This window comes from Megalobrama amblycephala, linkage group LG8 (genome assembly GCF_018812025.1).
Source record: "Megalobrama amblycephala isolate DHTTF-2021 linkage group LG8, ASM1881202v1, whole genome shotgun sequence".
Taxonomy (NCBI): Eukaryota; Metazoa; Chordata; class Actinopteri; order Cypriniformes; family Xenocyprididae; genus Megalobrama; species Megalobrama amblycephala.
The window spans coordinates 16,690,234-16,707,483 of record NC_063051.1 but is presented as its reverse complement, the minus strand read 5'-3'; the positions used below and the strand labels follow the sequence as shown (position 1 = coordinate 16,707,483).

The 17,250-nt window shown below is 37.1% G+C and overlaps 1 protein-coding gene across 2 annotated transcripts in view; it reads right to left on the bottom strand.

Moving 5' to 3' along the window:
* Positions 1 to 17,250, bottom strand: part of ryk (receptor like tyrosine kinase) — a 67,930-nt gene that overhangs the window by 34,913 nt on the left and 15,767 nt on the right. For both annotated transcript variants that reach the window (XM_048199689.1, XM_048199688.1), the window contains exons 2-3: positions 2,421 to 2,542; positions 464 to 563 (exon numbers count right to left, since the gene is read on the bottom strand). In XM_048199689.1, coding sequence (XP_048055646.1) covers positions 464 to 563; positions 2,421 to 2,542 — 222 coding nt within the window. The remainder of the gene's footprint in view (positions 1 to 463; positions 564 to 2,420; positions 2,543 to 17,250) is intronic.

The following is a 17,250-nucleotide window of genomic DNA, read 5'->3' as shown; positions in this document are numbered from 1 at the left end:
TGACCAAAAGCGTGAAGTTTATAGGTTGGCCAGCTTTATTTGCAGTGCGATGGAAAAAGAGATTAGAACAAAAAATTCAGTTGCACTAACGATGCCACACGAATGTTCATGTCCATGTGACTCTGAATAGATGCATTAACAGCTGTTCATTCATTCGCACTGAATTTGTCTCGGTGTGAACAGGCCTTATGGTAATTAAGAGTAGATAAATCCTAATAAAATAAAAGCTGTTGGTTCTTAAGTTTTCACATTTGACCTTTTCATCAATAAATGTCTGTCAAGACCTATTTTACCAATAGTTAACAGGTAATTTTATTTGAGGATCTTTAAATATAAGAAAGTAGAGGCACTTTCTATTTGTGAAAAACTAGATGTTCTAAGTTATCAGCAGCACCTTTTTCCACTTCAACTCAACAGGATATAACAGAAAGAAAAATGAAAATGAGAAAAATGTTTGGCTCACCTGAACGAGTGCGCGGGACCTCCCCCTGGGCAGAGATATTGCTCTGAGGTTGATCCATGGCTGAAGTGTTTTCCACTTGAAACCCCAACCTGTAATCCACCTGTGCAGGAGACATAGGAAGAAGGGAAAATAAAATATTAGTATTAGGGGTGTAACAATATATCGTGTCACAATATATCGCAATACAAAAATGCAACAATATGTACCATGTATAGTGACAATATGTGATGTTCATAGTTATAATGAAAATTACTGTTGTTTGAGAAAAAATTCAAGTTTACAGAGTTTTAGTGTCAGTACTACATTGAACTATTATATATAATGTTGAATATAATGTATAATAATGCAATGGGGGAATATTTGTGAGTCCTGATAATGCCAAATGTCTTAAGTTACCAGTAAAAAGTGGTTATTTTAAATATATCTAGTCAATGACAGAGTGCAAGCACATTCGTATTTTTCTGTATTTTCAGCTTCAGAATCATGAATAATTTTATTCTGGTATTAACATTGCCCTGTGCATTGGGTTACCAGCACCAAATCCAAGTCTGTTCATTTCCACCCCCAATGTAATACCAAATTTAGCATTTTAAATCAACAGTTAATTTTTTTTGTTAACCTTTTACCATATGTCAGTCCCTCCAGGATTTCGCGGGACTTTTTTCTGATTTCTACGGCCTAAAATGACTGATTTTGCTGCAGCATTTCTCAAAATTTGCGGCAATATTTGCGGCACTTCTTGTGTAATATTTTTTGTGAAAATACACCACAATCAATATTCTTCTAACATTTTTATTACTTTTCTGAGCTCAAGAACCACTGGGCTCTGTAATTTTGAAAAGGAGAACACTGATAATAACTTAAAATATAATTTCAACATTTTATTTCATATGTAACACCAAATAAAACAAAAAAAATATATATAAAATGTTACATTGCAGTGTTTCCCACAGGATTTTGTGAAACTATGGGGGCATGGTTGTCATTTAGAAGGTTTTGTATATTATATATATCAAATATGATACAACAGGCTTTGAGGAACATTTATTTGTTCATCTCTCAATCATCATTGTATGCATTTGCATTGGATTGCATTGTGTTTGCCCCCCACAATAAAAATTATAGAGCTTTAATCATAAAACTAAGCATATCTTCTTACCAAGACATATTGTAAGAGATATAAAGTGACAAATTATATGTATATGCATTTTATGAAAGTAGTCTGCTGTACTGTTACACAGATCTCATTGATTTACATATTGGCCTCTGAATAAAATTAAGCTGTTTTCCCCCTCCATATTCTCACCATATCATACTATATGGGCCATAAAATTCTGGTGTATCAAAATATGACAAAACAAAGCACATGCAAACTTTTTTATTTTTTTTGTCTAAAGATTAAAAAAAAAAAAAACATGTTTAAAAGAAATAATTATTTTCTGACTATTATATTATTTCAAGCTTTACAGGGTTGATTAGTATTTTTATAATACAACAAAAAAGAACCTTAAATATAACAGTGGCCTACTTTTGAAGAATACACAAAATGTATAAAGCAAACAATTGTTTCAAACAGATTAATATAAAAAATTACAAATTGCAATAAAGAAAAGCAGCAATTAAAGGCAAACTAAACCTCAAAGTTTACAGGTTGTTTTTACATTGCTTTTGATAGAGGTCTCTTATACCAACCAAGGCTTCATTTATTCGATCAAAAAAAAAAAAAATGCTGAATTGGTGCTCAATAAACTTTTCTTATCATTATCACAGTTGAAAACGGCTGTGCTGCTTTTTTCAGGATTGTTTGATGAATCAAAAGTAAACAGAAAATCTTAAATACAAGTAGATAATATTGATAAATAGAAATCTTTTGTAACAATATAAAAGTCTTTACTGTCACTTCTGATGATTTAAAAAAAAAAGATTGCTAGTGTACATATATATGAAGAGTGCCAACCTTGCTGCTGGAGTGCCATGTGAAATGCAAGCTGTTGGTGTCACTGGGCACAGGCAGGATGAAGGAAAGGGCATAATGATTTACCACATCATCTCTCACATAGTACAACTCAGCATCAAGACCTGCAGACAGAAAGAGAGCGAGAAATGATAAAACTGCTCAGGACTGACAGAAAATAAATAGTTAAAACCATTTCAAATTCACACAACCACCCTGCCTCAAGAGAGGAGTAAAATATAGTTTCATACTGCCAGATCCTGCTCTCATATGAACTCTGCATTTCACCATCAAAACATAATATGTGCTCATTTAGGCTTAATGTATTCCACAGCGCCAGCAAATATATGGTGCAGGAGGAATCCATGGCAACAATGCATAAAATATTTTTTTTTTCAGTGCGGTGACCAACCACTGTCTGACATAGTTCCACTTCCCTGCAGGAAAGAGCAAGATCTGGATCTATTATATCATAGAGGGCAGCTATGACAGCCACTGAAATATGATTACAATTTCCGATCAGGAGGATATGAGTTATAACAGGCTCAAGCGTTCATGCTGAGATTCTGGAATGCTTCCCATTAAGCTGATGGGATCTATGAAACTACCAAGGCTGCCGCCCAAGTTTTGACCACAGTTCATTCCTCTCTCTCTCTCTAGCCTGTCCACTTAGAACCACATAGATCCTTTATATACCAAGAACAATATCCTCAGCCGCCCCCTTCACCATACAGTGAAGGGAAAACACTCTAGTGTAGTATGTTTATGTTTAAGGACTTCACCCCTCTCTATCGTCAAAGCAAAACATCTCTACTCTCCCCTGTCTGGCCTCCATGTTCTAACGACGCTGTAATCTAAACATGGTTTCCTTCCCGGCTACATTCCTGGGAGAGACTCGACCTGAAAAGCATTTCTACCAAGCAGCCCAGCACACCTGCGATCCCAGTTATACTGCATCCAGCCCCCAATTAACAACTGGACTGAAAAGAGGCAATGATGACGAACATGAAACCGAGGTCTAAAGCGAAGGTTGATTCCCAGCACACGAATGAGGCACAGGGATGTGTGAAGTTGATTGACAGCTGTAATCTCCTGCGGCCTGCCATGCCTTGGAGCAAACCTTATCATGACTGAAAGGCCCCGCTGTGGCTGACTGGAGTCTATCTGTCTGTCATGGGGTCTGCTCAAACATAAGGGGGATGGGGGTACACAAACCCTTTCTAGAACATATCTATGAAAAAACAACAGTAGATGTGTTTATTTTATTTTATTTATTTTTTTGCTAAAAATTTAGATGTGTTAGCTGTACACCAACAAAACATAAAATCAATATACACACTATTGTTCAAAGGTTTGTGGCCTGTAAGAATTTTTGTTTTGTTTTCGAAGAAAACGTGAATAATTCATGACTCTGAAGCTGAAAATACAGACAAATATGTTGTAGGCCACCTTTTACTGGTAACACAAGACATTTGGCATTATCAACACCCACAATTATTCCCCCTTTGCATTATTGTACATTATATATAGTAGTTCAATGTAGTACTGACACTACTCTGTAAACTTGATTTTTTTCCCCTCACACAGTAATTTTCATTTTGGGAGAACTATACACAATACATATTGATAGTTTTCAGTCACGTGACTGTCGAGGAGCCCTGGAGGGCAAAACAGCCATGTACCTACAGCAAAAGCCTGTCAATTTTCCATCTTAAAAACAAAAATATGTGAACAAGATGCATTTGTGATCCATATACAGAGCCTGCAGTGATTTCAATCACTAAAAACAGCAGGACGATTTTTTTTATAAGGCTAACGTGAAAAACACAAGGGTGGGTTGTACCAATAAGGATTAAACTAAGCAAAGTTTAACTCTAATCAAGGATTTGTTGTTCTGGGTTTTATTTTAAACCGAGTTGTGTTAATTTAATTTTAAACACAGATTAACTACACAGAAAGACCATTAGAATTAAAGGGCTGATCAAGCAGCATAGGCGGAGGGTGAACCGACAAGAATCCTTAGTGCAACCCACCCTTAAAGTGCCTTAATGTACTAAAACATTGATATTAAAAGATCAAATTCAGTTTAACCCATTTTGATGATGCATACTATATACAGGCGAGCAGATGAGCCCATAATATGAATGCAACGTGTTTTTTTTATAATGGTTTTCGATGGGAAAAAACGCTTAACGAGAAACCTTGTGTTGCATTAATATTCTGTGTTTATTTGTTTGCCTGTGCAAAGTATGCATAATCAATAAGGTATATATTGAATTTGGTCTTTTAATAGCATTGTTTTACTACATTAGATCTTACTACAAACCTGGTAAAAATGACAATGGAGGAAAGCATTGTTTTGCCCACCAGGGGGGCGTTCCCCTCAGGGCGTGACGTCACATGAAACCTATCAATACATATTGTTGCATTTGTGTATTGCGATATATTGTGACACAATATATTGTTACACCCCTTGTATCAGTCTTTTTTATGGTCCTTTGAACTTGGCAAATAGGACAATGCACACAGCCGTATTGAGCCATCAGCCCATTTCATGGCACGGTTTCACAGCAGTCACAGACGGGATATAACAAGGCTGTGATACTAGAGTATACAGCCCTAAAGAAGCCAAATTTTAAGCAAATAGCTCTTTAATAATTCATGAGCATCCATACTATGCACATCCAGGTTATAGACAGTATACATAGACAGTAAACTGGACATAAAAAGTTTAACATGTTCCTAATTAATTCAGTCCATTTTTTTTTCAAAGAAATTATTAGATAACCAAGCAGTTAATGGGCACCACAGACTTTCAAAAACAAAAATACTATGGAAGTCAATGGGGCCCATCAACTGTTTGGTTACCGACATGCTTCAAAATATCTTCTTGTGTGTTCAGGAGTAGAAAGAAATTCATACAGAATTAGAACACTTTGAGAATGAGTAAATGAGTAAATTTTCATTTGGGGTGAACTATCCCTTTAAGTTGTTACTGCTGTTATAAGAAAACAGTTCAAGTGATCACGCAGGCACCTCACTCAGACAGACACACACACACACACACACACACACACACACACACACACACACACACACACACACACACACACACACACACACACACACACACACACCATATCAGTTATAATGTAGCTAACTGGACATCGCAGCCTGTTCGTTATCAATCTAAAATATAGTCAAACAAATCTAAAAAGTTACAGTGCTCAATTTAAATAGCCCATAATACTTCAGCATTCAGTTGACATTGGAACGTGAGTGAAGCCTAGTTCACATAATAAATAATAGTTTAGCATCCAAATACATTGCAAATATGGAATCATTTGGATTTGGCAGTATTACAGAATAGCACGAGTTAGTTATGAGGCTGCCCACCTATGAAGCAGATAGGCTGTGTGGCCCCCAACACAGACACACTCAAGATGCAGGAGTCCTCAAAGTTCAGACAGACATCCCGTCTGACATAATCCTCTAAGCACAGAGGAAAAGAAAATCAGCCAGCTGTGAGAGACTACTGAGGCGTGAGTTATACTAGACACATACCCACAGACTTGAGACTAATTAAGGTTTCCATGTCTTGCACCATGTGACCTGTCTGGTCAGACTTTTGTCCTCACTGCTTTGATACCCCTTACAGCCATGTGAGTAGTCGTCTCGCATAAACAGACCACTGACTAACGCCATATGGTCAGGTGCTCACTGTAGCTTATTCTGGCCATGAATCGCCCACTTAGAGACAGGAAGAGGCCATTTGACTGACGTAAAGCAATCAACTACAAGTTGCAGTTTAATCTGAAATACATAGAAGAACCAACCAATAGAACTGGAACTGCCAATTTCATCCAGCTCTTGCTCTTTTCGTATGCAATGTGCAAAAAAATAGTCAGTGAACAGACTGTGGATGGTCACTGAGACAGACTATGTGAGCAGAGGCAGGAACAGTTGAAATTTGTAATGAAAGAATGGATGGGGCATTTCTCAATTTAAATTCCTTCTTTCTCAAGATCTCAGGCACTAAAATGATGATATATTGAGAAAAGAATTTGGAGGAGAAACAAGCCTTAGCCCAGTCATCGCCCATATAGAGGGTGTTGAAGTTCATGGGTCAAGTGTGCTCAACCGTCTGACCAAAGGTTCCAAAAAGAAAGCAGGAGGTTGTTTGAAAACAGTTTTCTGCGTGGCATAAAGTGCTCCCACCCTTGAAGAGCTGGTTCACTACAGGATGATTAGGAGAATGAGTTTATTATAGCATATGTGCAGCCTGTGTTTTCAAGCTTGTTTATTTGTGACTCTGTGGGGACCATTTTTAACCTCTTTTCTTTATGCTTAAGTAACAAGTTTGTTTCAAAAGAGCTGTGGTTAACCATACGGCTTGAAAAAAAGTGGTTTCCGCTTGCTGCAAAATGAAATCTTTGCATCCCCCTCACGGCAATGCTCTGTAATGTCTTTTTATGTAGCTTCAAAACCCCTTTCATGGTTGAATTGCTTCCCCTCTGAAAAAGCAAAGACCAGGGAGAAAACATGCCCATGGGGTGAGACTTCGATACAGCATTATGTTGGTCGATCTTTTTCAAAAAGAGTTTGACAAAGCTCTAGCTCTGTATGCAAGTCATCTTCAAGCTTGTCAATGTAGAAAAATAATAAGATCATCTCAAAAAAAGTGAGAAGTGCATAAAAAAAAAACCGGGGGCCAGATTTAATAAATCAGTAGGTAAATCAGTAATGCGTCAATAGCTCCTAAAAATATCACTCTATAATGGCATAATAACTTTTACAAATCATAAAAAAATGTACAATTTATGATGTAATTACTTCAAAATGTAGTAAGAATTTGTAGTTTTTTGTTTTTTTTTTAAATGTGGTCTGAGACTCAAAACAAGACTTTTTTGTTTCGAACACTCAACACAAAGAATAGAACTGAAGTTACAGACAATACATTGAATGAAAGGCAATGATTTACACCCATGTCGTTCCCCACAGCCAAAGGTATAGATATGCGGTTTTGGATTTCTTGGCCTCTGGAGATCACATTTCTGTCTTCAGAAAGGTACAACAAAAATGTTAGAGCCAGGAGAGGAGGTTAGCACAGGTAGAACAAAGAGTCTCCTGTAGTCAGGGTCCGATTCATCCTCAATCCCTCAGTGCACAGGACACAAACAGCAGCAAAGCTCAGAGAGTGAGTGGAAGGGAGGGGGGCTTTGTTATGTATTGTTTAGGGCTGCACAATATTAAAGAAAAAAAATACGATATGCAATAACTCGTTAAATAATGCAATATTCAATATGCGAAATAATAATGCTTTAAGTGTGTAAAATTAATTATATATTTAAATAAATTTAAAAGCTGAAAATGTTATAACCATCATACATGTTTCACATTCTTTTTGTGAGAAGAAAGCATCCCAACAACTACTGAAAAAGAAACAGCAGTGCTTTTTTTTTTTTTTTACATAAAAAGTGTCATTTTAACATCAGTGTAAACCAGGGGGTTTAGGGTTTCAGGTAGGCCTACATTAGGTTTATTTAACAACAGAAATTGTATAATGAAATGTAAATATAGAACACTGCTTAAGGTCCTTGCACAATGAGTCCGAAATTTTCATGCGTTTTTTTCATATTCGTCATCCTGAAAATTCATCACGCACAGAAACCTTGCACACAGAGTCCGATGCATATTAATTAATCCGTTGCAAAAGACTTTGCAAAACAATACAAAAAAAAAAAAAAATGGAGTCTTCAAGCAGTAAGGATGATTTTGTTGTCCTCTCTCTTCTTAAAAAGAGAAAAAGAAATTGGAAATATTGGGTCCATCCAATCCCGAGAATGCGTAGAGAGGAAGGAGAGTTCCACCTCCTTATGAAGGAGCTGAGGGATTATCCCGAGTGATTTAAAGTTTACTTCAGGATGTCAGTGGCTCAGTTTGATGCTTTGTTAGCGATACTGGATTTTGGTGTTCATTTGTATGGTGGCTCTGAATTGTCAAAATACCTCCCAAAATGCTTGCTACGGATGCAAAAAAAGCCAAAAAAAAAACAAAAACAAAAAAACCCCCAGAAAACTGAACCCGTGCAACATTTCAGACTCATTGTACAAGGAACTTCAGTCTTCACTGTATGAATTATATATATACTGATTCTTATTAAAGCTACAAAAGTTATTCAGTCAAGAGCAGTAAGTGATTTTCTCTTTGTCAAAGCAGGTTTATTAGGCTGCTGTCACTTTAAGAGCTGTACGGATCCAATATATTGTTACAGACGCACTTTCTTTCTTAACTGTTTATTCCACTTAAGACATAAGCGATTGTGTTTACATGAATACTCCCCAAGACGGACAACCGCTTTTAACATTTATAAGAAATGTTATTTCATGGATCCAGACTGCAACCTTTTTTCCCTGCCGGTGCGACTAAATTTTGTTAGCACTGGTGCCACCACCATGTTGCCCAACTGATAAGAGCTGCAATTTCTGTTGTATATGAGAAACATCAAACGGCAACCCGAAACGAAAGTGGAACGAAACCAAAACTAGCTAAACGAAACTAGGAGAAACATTGTGCCATGAATGAACAAGCTAAAGAAGGCTTTTCAGTCCACAAATCACCAACATTCAAAAACTAAAAGTTTCAAGACGTAGAAAAACTAACGTGGCAAACAAACGTTTTTATTTAAAGTCCCCTTGTGGTGAAGATCTCAAAAGAAGGTTATCCCAGTATATTTTTCTGTTGATCTGAAAAATCAGTAGATTTAGCAATATGGCAGGTTTATGATGCACATTACGATGTTATGATGAACTATATGCCTTTCTCCACTGACGTTCTGAGTTGTTCCGAGCGTTTCTAAGGATACTTAGAAGGCAGCTGCTAGAAGGCAGCTGTCTGACTTGTGAATGTGAACATGGTTTGTAAAAAGCAATACCAATGTGCAGTGTTTACCTAAGTAAGTTGACTGACTGGATCTCATCTGAGCTTGTGTGAGAGAGTGGAGGCAGGGCAAATTATCATATTCATAGATCCGTGTATATTAAATAAGGCAAGGGTGTAGAGACGCATTCATTTACAGGCATTAAGATTTTTTTTTTTTTTTTTTTTTTCACAGAAAAAAAAAAACGTTTATATGTAATTTTGGTGATCAAAGATGAGTTAAGGGATAAAACTACAGCGGGACTTTAAAAATAAAAAAAGACATAAAATTACCACTATAACCAGTAGTTAGCAGCAGAGTAGCGCTTATTGGTTCATTAGCCATTTCCACTCTCTATAATAGTTTTTCACATGTTTTGAGCTTAAATTTATATTTCAATGTTCTGGAACCACAAAATATTAAACCAAGAAATCAATGTGTGTCAAACTTTAGTACAAAAAGTGTCAAACTATTAAGTAGGAAAAGTCAAGAAGTGTCATGAAAAACAAAACTTAAAATTGCGAATAATTACAAAAAGCAAATAAAGAGCGGTCCTTTTATAATCACTGAAGCTGTTGGTCAGTTCAGCATAATACTATAGAAGAACAAATGGTATATATATATATATATATATATATATATATATATATATATATATATATATATATATATATATATATATATATATATATATATATATATATATATATATATATATATATATATATATATATATATATATATAAATTAGGTTGTAGATAGAAGTTAATTTTATCCACATCTCAACTCAAGCTGGGCATTTTTTTTCGATTAATTCGGATTTAATGTTTTATGTTTAATCATGATTATGAATAAAAATGTTAGCAAATGTTACAATTAGACATGTTGACAATACAGCAATGATAACCATTAAGAGAAGAAAATGATCCGACCACATGCCGCACCTGATTAACCACTCTTGTGTGGCGCTCTACATTTGCATAGCTCACATAGATCACTTCAGGTATGGTGTATTTGGAATACAAACTTTTTTAACCAGATAGTTAATAAAGAGAATGTTACTTGAATCATATTGTAGTTGTAGTTGACTAGTTAAAGAAAAAAAAAAAAAAAAAAAAAAAAAAAAATGAAATCATGAAATCGGTCAATCGTTCTGAAAAGTTTTTTTTTTGCCATATCACCCAGCCCCATTTAAAACACTAAAGTTACAACTACAACACAATGCAACTATGACCAGCACACAATGCAACTACAACAGGTTTGTGTCCACACACATTTCTACATGAGCCAGTGGGCCACAGTTCTCGTTACACACACTATGTATGCACCTAGTTCAAGGTTCATGGGATGCGGTGTTCACATAGGGGTGCAGAAGCTAAAAGGGCAGAGGGGTCAAATCTAAAGAGAGTGGTGGAACATGCAATATAAGGAGATCTAGAGTCTCATTATCATTAAGAACGTCAGAATGGCGGCTATATTGGAGTCCCTCGAATGTAAGAGTTCAGCACCGATGGTCAGGAGGGTAATCAGTGTAATACCAAACAGGTGTGGGCTACAAGTAATGATAAACTTGCAGGCAGGCAGGAAGACCCAATATGTAATGCTGCAATGGATAGAAAACCACTTTCAGATGTGACTGCGGCACTTCCAGGGTAACTTTCATAGAGCTGACGTGAACACGTTATTTGTAGTAAACTTAACTGGACGGGGTGTGACAGGACGGCAACAGGCCCAGCGGAAATGGCAGTGGTGTCACAACTTGGACGGCTAGTGAAAATAACCCAAACTATGGTGAAGCGTAGGAAGAAAACGTCTCCCAGCAGAGGTCTGACCTCTGGAGGACCACAGCCCAGTGTGGGATCAACTGCAATTACCACACACATTCTCCTCTGCAAATATTTCAAAGAGGGTCTACTGGTGTTCATATTAAGAAGTTCTACTAGCATAATAAATAAAATACAATTAATTTCACTTTTTTTAAAAAAAGTAATTTTGTAGTTTTACAAAGAGAGTGCATTCAGACAGCCTATTTTAAGATGAAACCAAAACCAGAGTGCATTCATTTTTATTCAACCCACTATGAATTCTTCAAAAATACAAAACATACATGAATTCACACATCATCAACGTTGAATTCTATAGACCAGCATGTCCTTTCATGCAATGGAATGTTTTAAGGAGGGAGACAAACAGATTAACACAGATTCTAGAAACAGATTCTCAGCAACTTGTGTCAAGACAGCAACTAGTTTTTTACATTTTCTGAGGAAAGTGGTGGTGCTTATCCACCAGGATGCCATAGCAATATCATGCGGTTGCAGGTGGTCTGAATGGTATTTAGTTTGTTGCAACTTAAAAGTGTCCACCCCTGAGCTTCTATGATATCCTGGTCTCTAGATATGGATTGGGTCGCTCTTTCAATGTAAGTCTTTGGGATTTCTCTGCTAGTTGCAGTGAGGTCTGTAAGGTGAGAATCATTTACATTTACATTTACATTTACATTTATTCATTTGGCAGACGCTTTTATCCAAAGCGACTTACAAGTGAGGAATACAACAAGCGAGTCGCCATGACGAGGCAAATAGACAAGAAGTGCTCATAATACAAGTTATAGGCAGTGCTCAGATTATCCTAAGATACAATAGAGAGGGATTAGAGGAAGTGAAAGGATAGGAATAAGAAGTTGTTGTTTTTTTTTTTAAGATGAGGTTAAGTGCTCACGAAAGAGATGGGTTTTCTGAATATTGCCAGGGATTCCGCATTCCGGATGAAGGCAGAAAGATCATTCCACCAGCAAGGGACAGTGAATGAGAATGTTCTGGAAAGTGATTTCGTGCCTCTCTGTGATGGTACCACAAGCCTTCGCTCCTTTAATGAGCGCAGGTTTCTGGTAGGAGTGTAGACTCGTAAGAGTGAGTGGAAGTAGGAGGGTGCTGAGCCTGTGGTAGATCTGTAAGCAAGCGTCAACGCCTTGAATTTGATGCGAGCTGCAAGTGGTAGCCAGTGAAGAGAGATGAAGAGAGGCGTGACGTGGGCTCTTTGGGCTCGTTAAAGACGAGACGTGCTGCTGCGTTCTGAATCATTTGTAGAGGCTTGATTGTGCATGATGGCAGTCCAGCCAGAAGTGCATTGCAGTAATCAAGCCTAGAAATGACCAGAGCCTGGACCAGAAGTTGTGTTGCATGTTCTGTTAGAAAGGGCCTGATTTTCCTGATGTTGTATAGTGCAAATCTGCATGACCGAGCTGTCTTTGCAATGTGGTCTTTCATAAGTCATAAGTCTGATCACTTAGTAAACACATCGTCCTTACCCAAAATACCCAAGATCCAGTTTTCATTGGTTGAACATTCAAATGACATTGGAAAACACTGCGCCATGATTGCAACGTGAGCAGATCCCAGAAGTCCTATAGCTTTAGCCAAGCAGCAGGTCATGTCACTCTGTGATCGACACATTGTCTCGTTGTGTTTGGGCTCGTTCGATACCACCTGTTCTAAATACAGATACGCGATCTACTATGGTTTACTAATGTTTCATGAAGTTACAAACCAAAATGTGGCGCAAAAGCATCATGTATACCATTTACACATGCATCGGCGGTGCTTTTTTATACAAACACTTAGTATAGTTTAGTCTCTAACTGAACAATATGCTTGTTGTATTCTGCTAGTTGAGACCTTTTCAATGATATAGGACACAAGTCTATCTGTACTGTACTATGATTTTACATATAACAATTTCATGTAAAGCAGTTTTTTTTTCTTCTCCACGCTATGAAAATAGAGTATTTCTAATTTCATTTTCATGTAACAATCCCTTTAAGAGGTTTGAAGCACCAATAATAACACATTTTAAAGTAAGAAAAAGGTGTAATACTTTTAGCAGGTATAATCTTCTCTGCTCAATATTTCTACTGTTCAGAGCTGGGTAAGACCAGTTTCAACAACTTCTTATTTTGGTACACAAACAATTTCCTTAGGACACCAAAAAGAAAAATTGGCACAATTCAGATAAATATTTAACTTTCCAAAATTCAAACACCATTCAAACCACTGTGACTGAGACTGCGTTATTAAAGGAATAGGTATATTTTTTTTTACACTTCAAACAGCCTACCACACACTCTTTAAAAAAAAAAAATCTCTCAAACAAACGTGAAGAGAGGTAGTGTAGACTAGTGTACAATTAAATAATAGGTTGAGTGCATGAAAAAAAAGAAAGAAAAAGGGGCCTACCCCCCCATTCAGTGTGGCAGTTCCAATAGACAAGCATACAAATGCGAATACTACTGCCAGTCATTCCGATTCTATTCATGGACTCCTTTTGTAATAGCTCCCTGCTCGTCTTTCAGCTCGTCTTGAAAGCTTTCTTCGTCCTCTTTTCTAGCTTTGGGCACATGTTCAAGTCAAGCGACTAAGCAGGCAAAGCACAAGAATCTTTCAATTGTGCCATACTTTGCCCTGTTATTTTAGAAGCAGCTGCAAGGCATCTTTAATGGAGAATGATTTTACTTGATACTAGCTTTGCCGTGGTCTCAGGCTTGGTGGCATTCCAGTCGACCATTATCTCTTCTACCAACATGAGTGAAAATTTGATATGGTGTGCTGAGCAAAGGGCAGAAACAACCTATAATATAGCGCCCATTTTCCACTACTTCAGTAAATGTGATGCTCTCTGTGGATCACTAATGGGTCTTCCATGAACCGCAGGCAAAAACAGAAGTACACGCACAGGGAACTACATGCCATTGATCAATTAAGTGAAACAACCCTTGGAATGACTACTTCTTGGACTGACCAGTAAAGGACCTTGTGTATTTTATTTAGCAACTTGTCAATTTTAAGTAAACTAGACTTAAATTTTAATCCCAATTCAGTTAAAGGCCAACCACAGATGAGCAACATGTGTGGGGGGCACGGAAAGCCCTAGGTGCTTCAACAGGAGTATAAGAAGTGTCTAAGTGTATGTGTTTATTTATGTGTGTGGTGACCAAAGCTTCCTGAAACCCCCCAGCGGTGAAGGATTTATAGGCTCGGTCAGAGGCAGTCACATTTGGAGAAATAATTACTGACACTGCCAAAAAGCATCTCAGTAAATGACAACCCCACATGGGCACTGCTGGGAAGATCAGGGTGTCCTTTCCTTAATAAATGTGGTCTGTGCAGAATTCATGTACAGACTATTCTAAAAGATAAAAAAAAAGTAGATCTGCCAATAAATGGCCACTTAGCTTTCAACCAAGTAAAATGTTGATGTTAAAGAAGGTCTTTTATCTGGTAGCTTTTGCCATTCGAATTGCAAAAATAAGTTGTTTGGAAATAAAAGAAAGTTAAGATAGTCAATAGTTGTTGCTTTGTTGAAAATATTTGGCCCAACAGTCATATTTTTCCACTGACATTCACTTTTTTTTTTTTTTTTTTTTTTTTACAAAAAAAGTTCAAGTAAACATGCAGAAGTTAGTAAGCTCCTTTGGATCTGCTGTGGATCTATGGAAGGGGGATCAACCAGGTGTTTTAAAGGTTCCCGTTTTGATCCCAATGTTTGCAGAGTTGTGGGAGCAAACTCTCTTTTGGCCTCAGACATACTGAGTTCACATCTACAGAAAATTCATACTAAAAAACGCAGACAGATTTGCTTCAGAGGGCAGTAAAAGGTAACGATGCAGAAAGTATTCCGACTGGAACTACCCGTTGTCTTTTTTCACCGCCCACTTAGTCCATATTTCATTACAGTACACCGTCCACCATCCAGCAGTCCTAGAATTTCAACAGTAAAGAATGTAGGTGACTTTAAACTGTGTATCGCCAAGAATCTGGCATTACGATATGCATCACGATACAGGAATTACGGTATGATATATTGCGATACTATAAGCATGTCAGAGTTTTAAACGAACACAAGGCCACTGCCATGATCTTGAATATAAAATCAAATAAATATCAATACAGTATCGCTAAAAACAATTTCACGATATTCATGTGTATCAATATTTTCTTACACTCCTATGAAAAACTGTAGAAGATAACATCTATAGAAATGTGTGTTCTATTCCAAATGCTCACAGAGGTACTACATGAAAGCAACTGTGATGCATAACATCAAACAAGGAGACAGATCCTAAGGCTATTCTTAAATCCAGACACAACCTCTCCTCAAAGTAATGGAACATACAAAGGTATGTATATTATATTAGTTTTTGAACGCGTCCATAGGCGCCAAATCATAAGGCCTCCAGTCTTTTGGAACTTACTGTATACAGCGGAATGTCACAAAAATATTAAGAAAAAAATAACTGTACAATGAATCAATTTGTGATGTTGACTAGTGTCTGTGGATATTAAAGGTGCAGTATTTAATATTGACAGCTAGCAGTTAAAATAGGTACTGCAGTCCAAATTCAAAATATTGGAGAGAGTTGTTTCCATCCCACCTCCTCAGACTTGACACTCAAGCGGGCTGCCAGATTGAGAACAAGTAACAGGAACGAGCATAACTGACAATGGAAGGCAATGAGCCTTACAAACTTTAAGTTGATTTATTTGTGTTTTAATATGCCTCTAGTCATAGAGTTTTTTAGATGCACGCTGAGGCTTTTCAGGTCAGATAGAATCTGTGATCTCTGGCCCAGTTCATTTCATGGCTACAATACACTGTTTACTCTGCCTACTTGCAACCCAGGATGTTGAAATACTATTGGGTAAATTGGCAGTGGGTGGGATCACACAGTCCAAAACAAAAACAGACATTCCAACACAGAAAGCACATTTCAAAGTAAAATAACTGGCTGTAGCATTGTTTTTTAGAGAAACAAGTATGAGAACCTAAATACTGCAAACTTGAGTTTTTTATTTGCTTTAGTAGTCAAATACATACATACATACATACATACATAACCTTTAAAACTCAAAAAGATTGATACTGAATCTAAAGTCTGCATGTTCTGCATGTCTGTGAAGGAGCGCCGGAGTTTTGTCTATTAGGCCTACTACACATTTACATAGGACGCTCGTGGACGCTCATCTGCCATCTCACTACATGAGGACATGAACACATGAACTTCACCCCCAGAGCTACTCAGAGTTCACTTCATAAACATTTTACCATTTTACTCAAGAAACACTAACGCCATATCATATACACAGAAACTCAGAGGTCTTCACGTCACATCAAAATAAAAGTTTTGAGGGTGCTCCAACTGATCGGGCGCGGATCATTATCGGCCGATTATAGCTTTATATAGTTTGATTGGTGGTCACTATAAAGGCAGATCAGATGAGCCAATCAAAAATTTGTGAAACAATTTTTCTATGCGCAGCTAAAATTGCTTCACTACATTAACCGGACTGGCAGTTGTACCAGGTGTCTGAAAAGGACAAAAACATCTTTCCAAAGAGAGGGGACATTGCAACGACAGCAACCCTACAGCAATGATAGCAAGAAACTAGGGCCGAGATATTTTAGTGCATTCCTTTCCTTCACAGCAGGGCACATTCTTTCCTCCCTAAATGCCCAAACTTAATGTCCAAATCAGCTAGATCAGTGACTTTCATAAAATACAGTCTACTTTTGCTAAACTGCAGGACGTGCTCGATAATAAAGAGTTATTAAAACTATATTAAGTCGTGAATATGATACTCTTCCTCAAGTGGCTTTCTGTGCACACTCATTCTCATTGCATAGCAGATTTAGTAGAATTAATCTATTGATTTATGCAGTGAAAACTATGCAGTGTTTTACTTTTGATTACTTTCTGTTGATAAAGTCTGCTTTGTTTTTTTATTTTTATTATTTTTTAAAGGAATGCTATATTTGTTAAGCTCTAAGCTGTTCCTAATTACCTCTAAGAGAGGGAATGGAATATGTTGCACAAGTTGCTTGCCAATAAATAATGAATTGTCAATTCTCGTCGCTTAA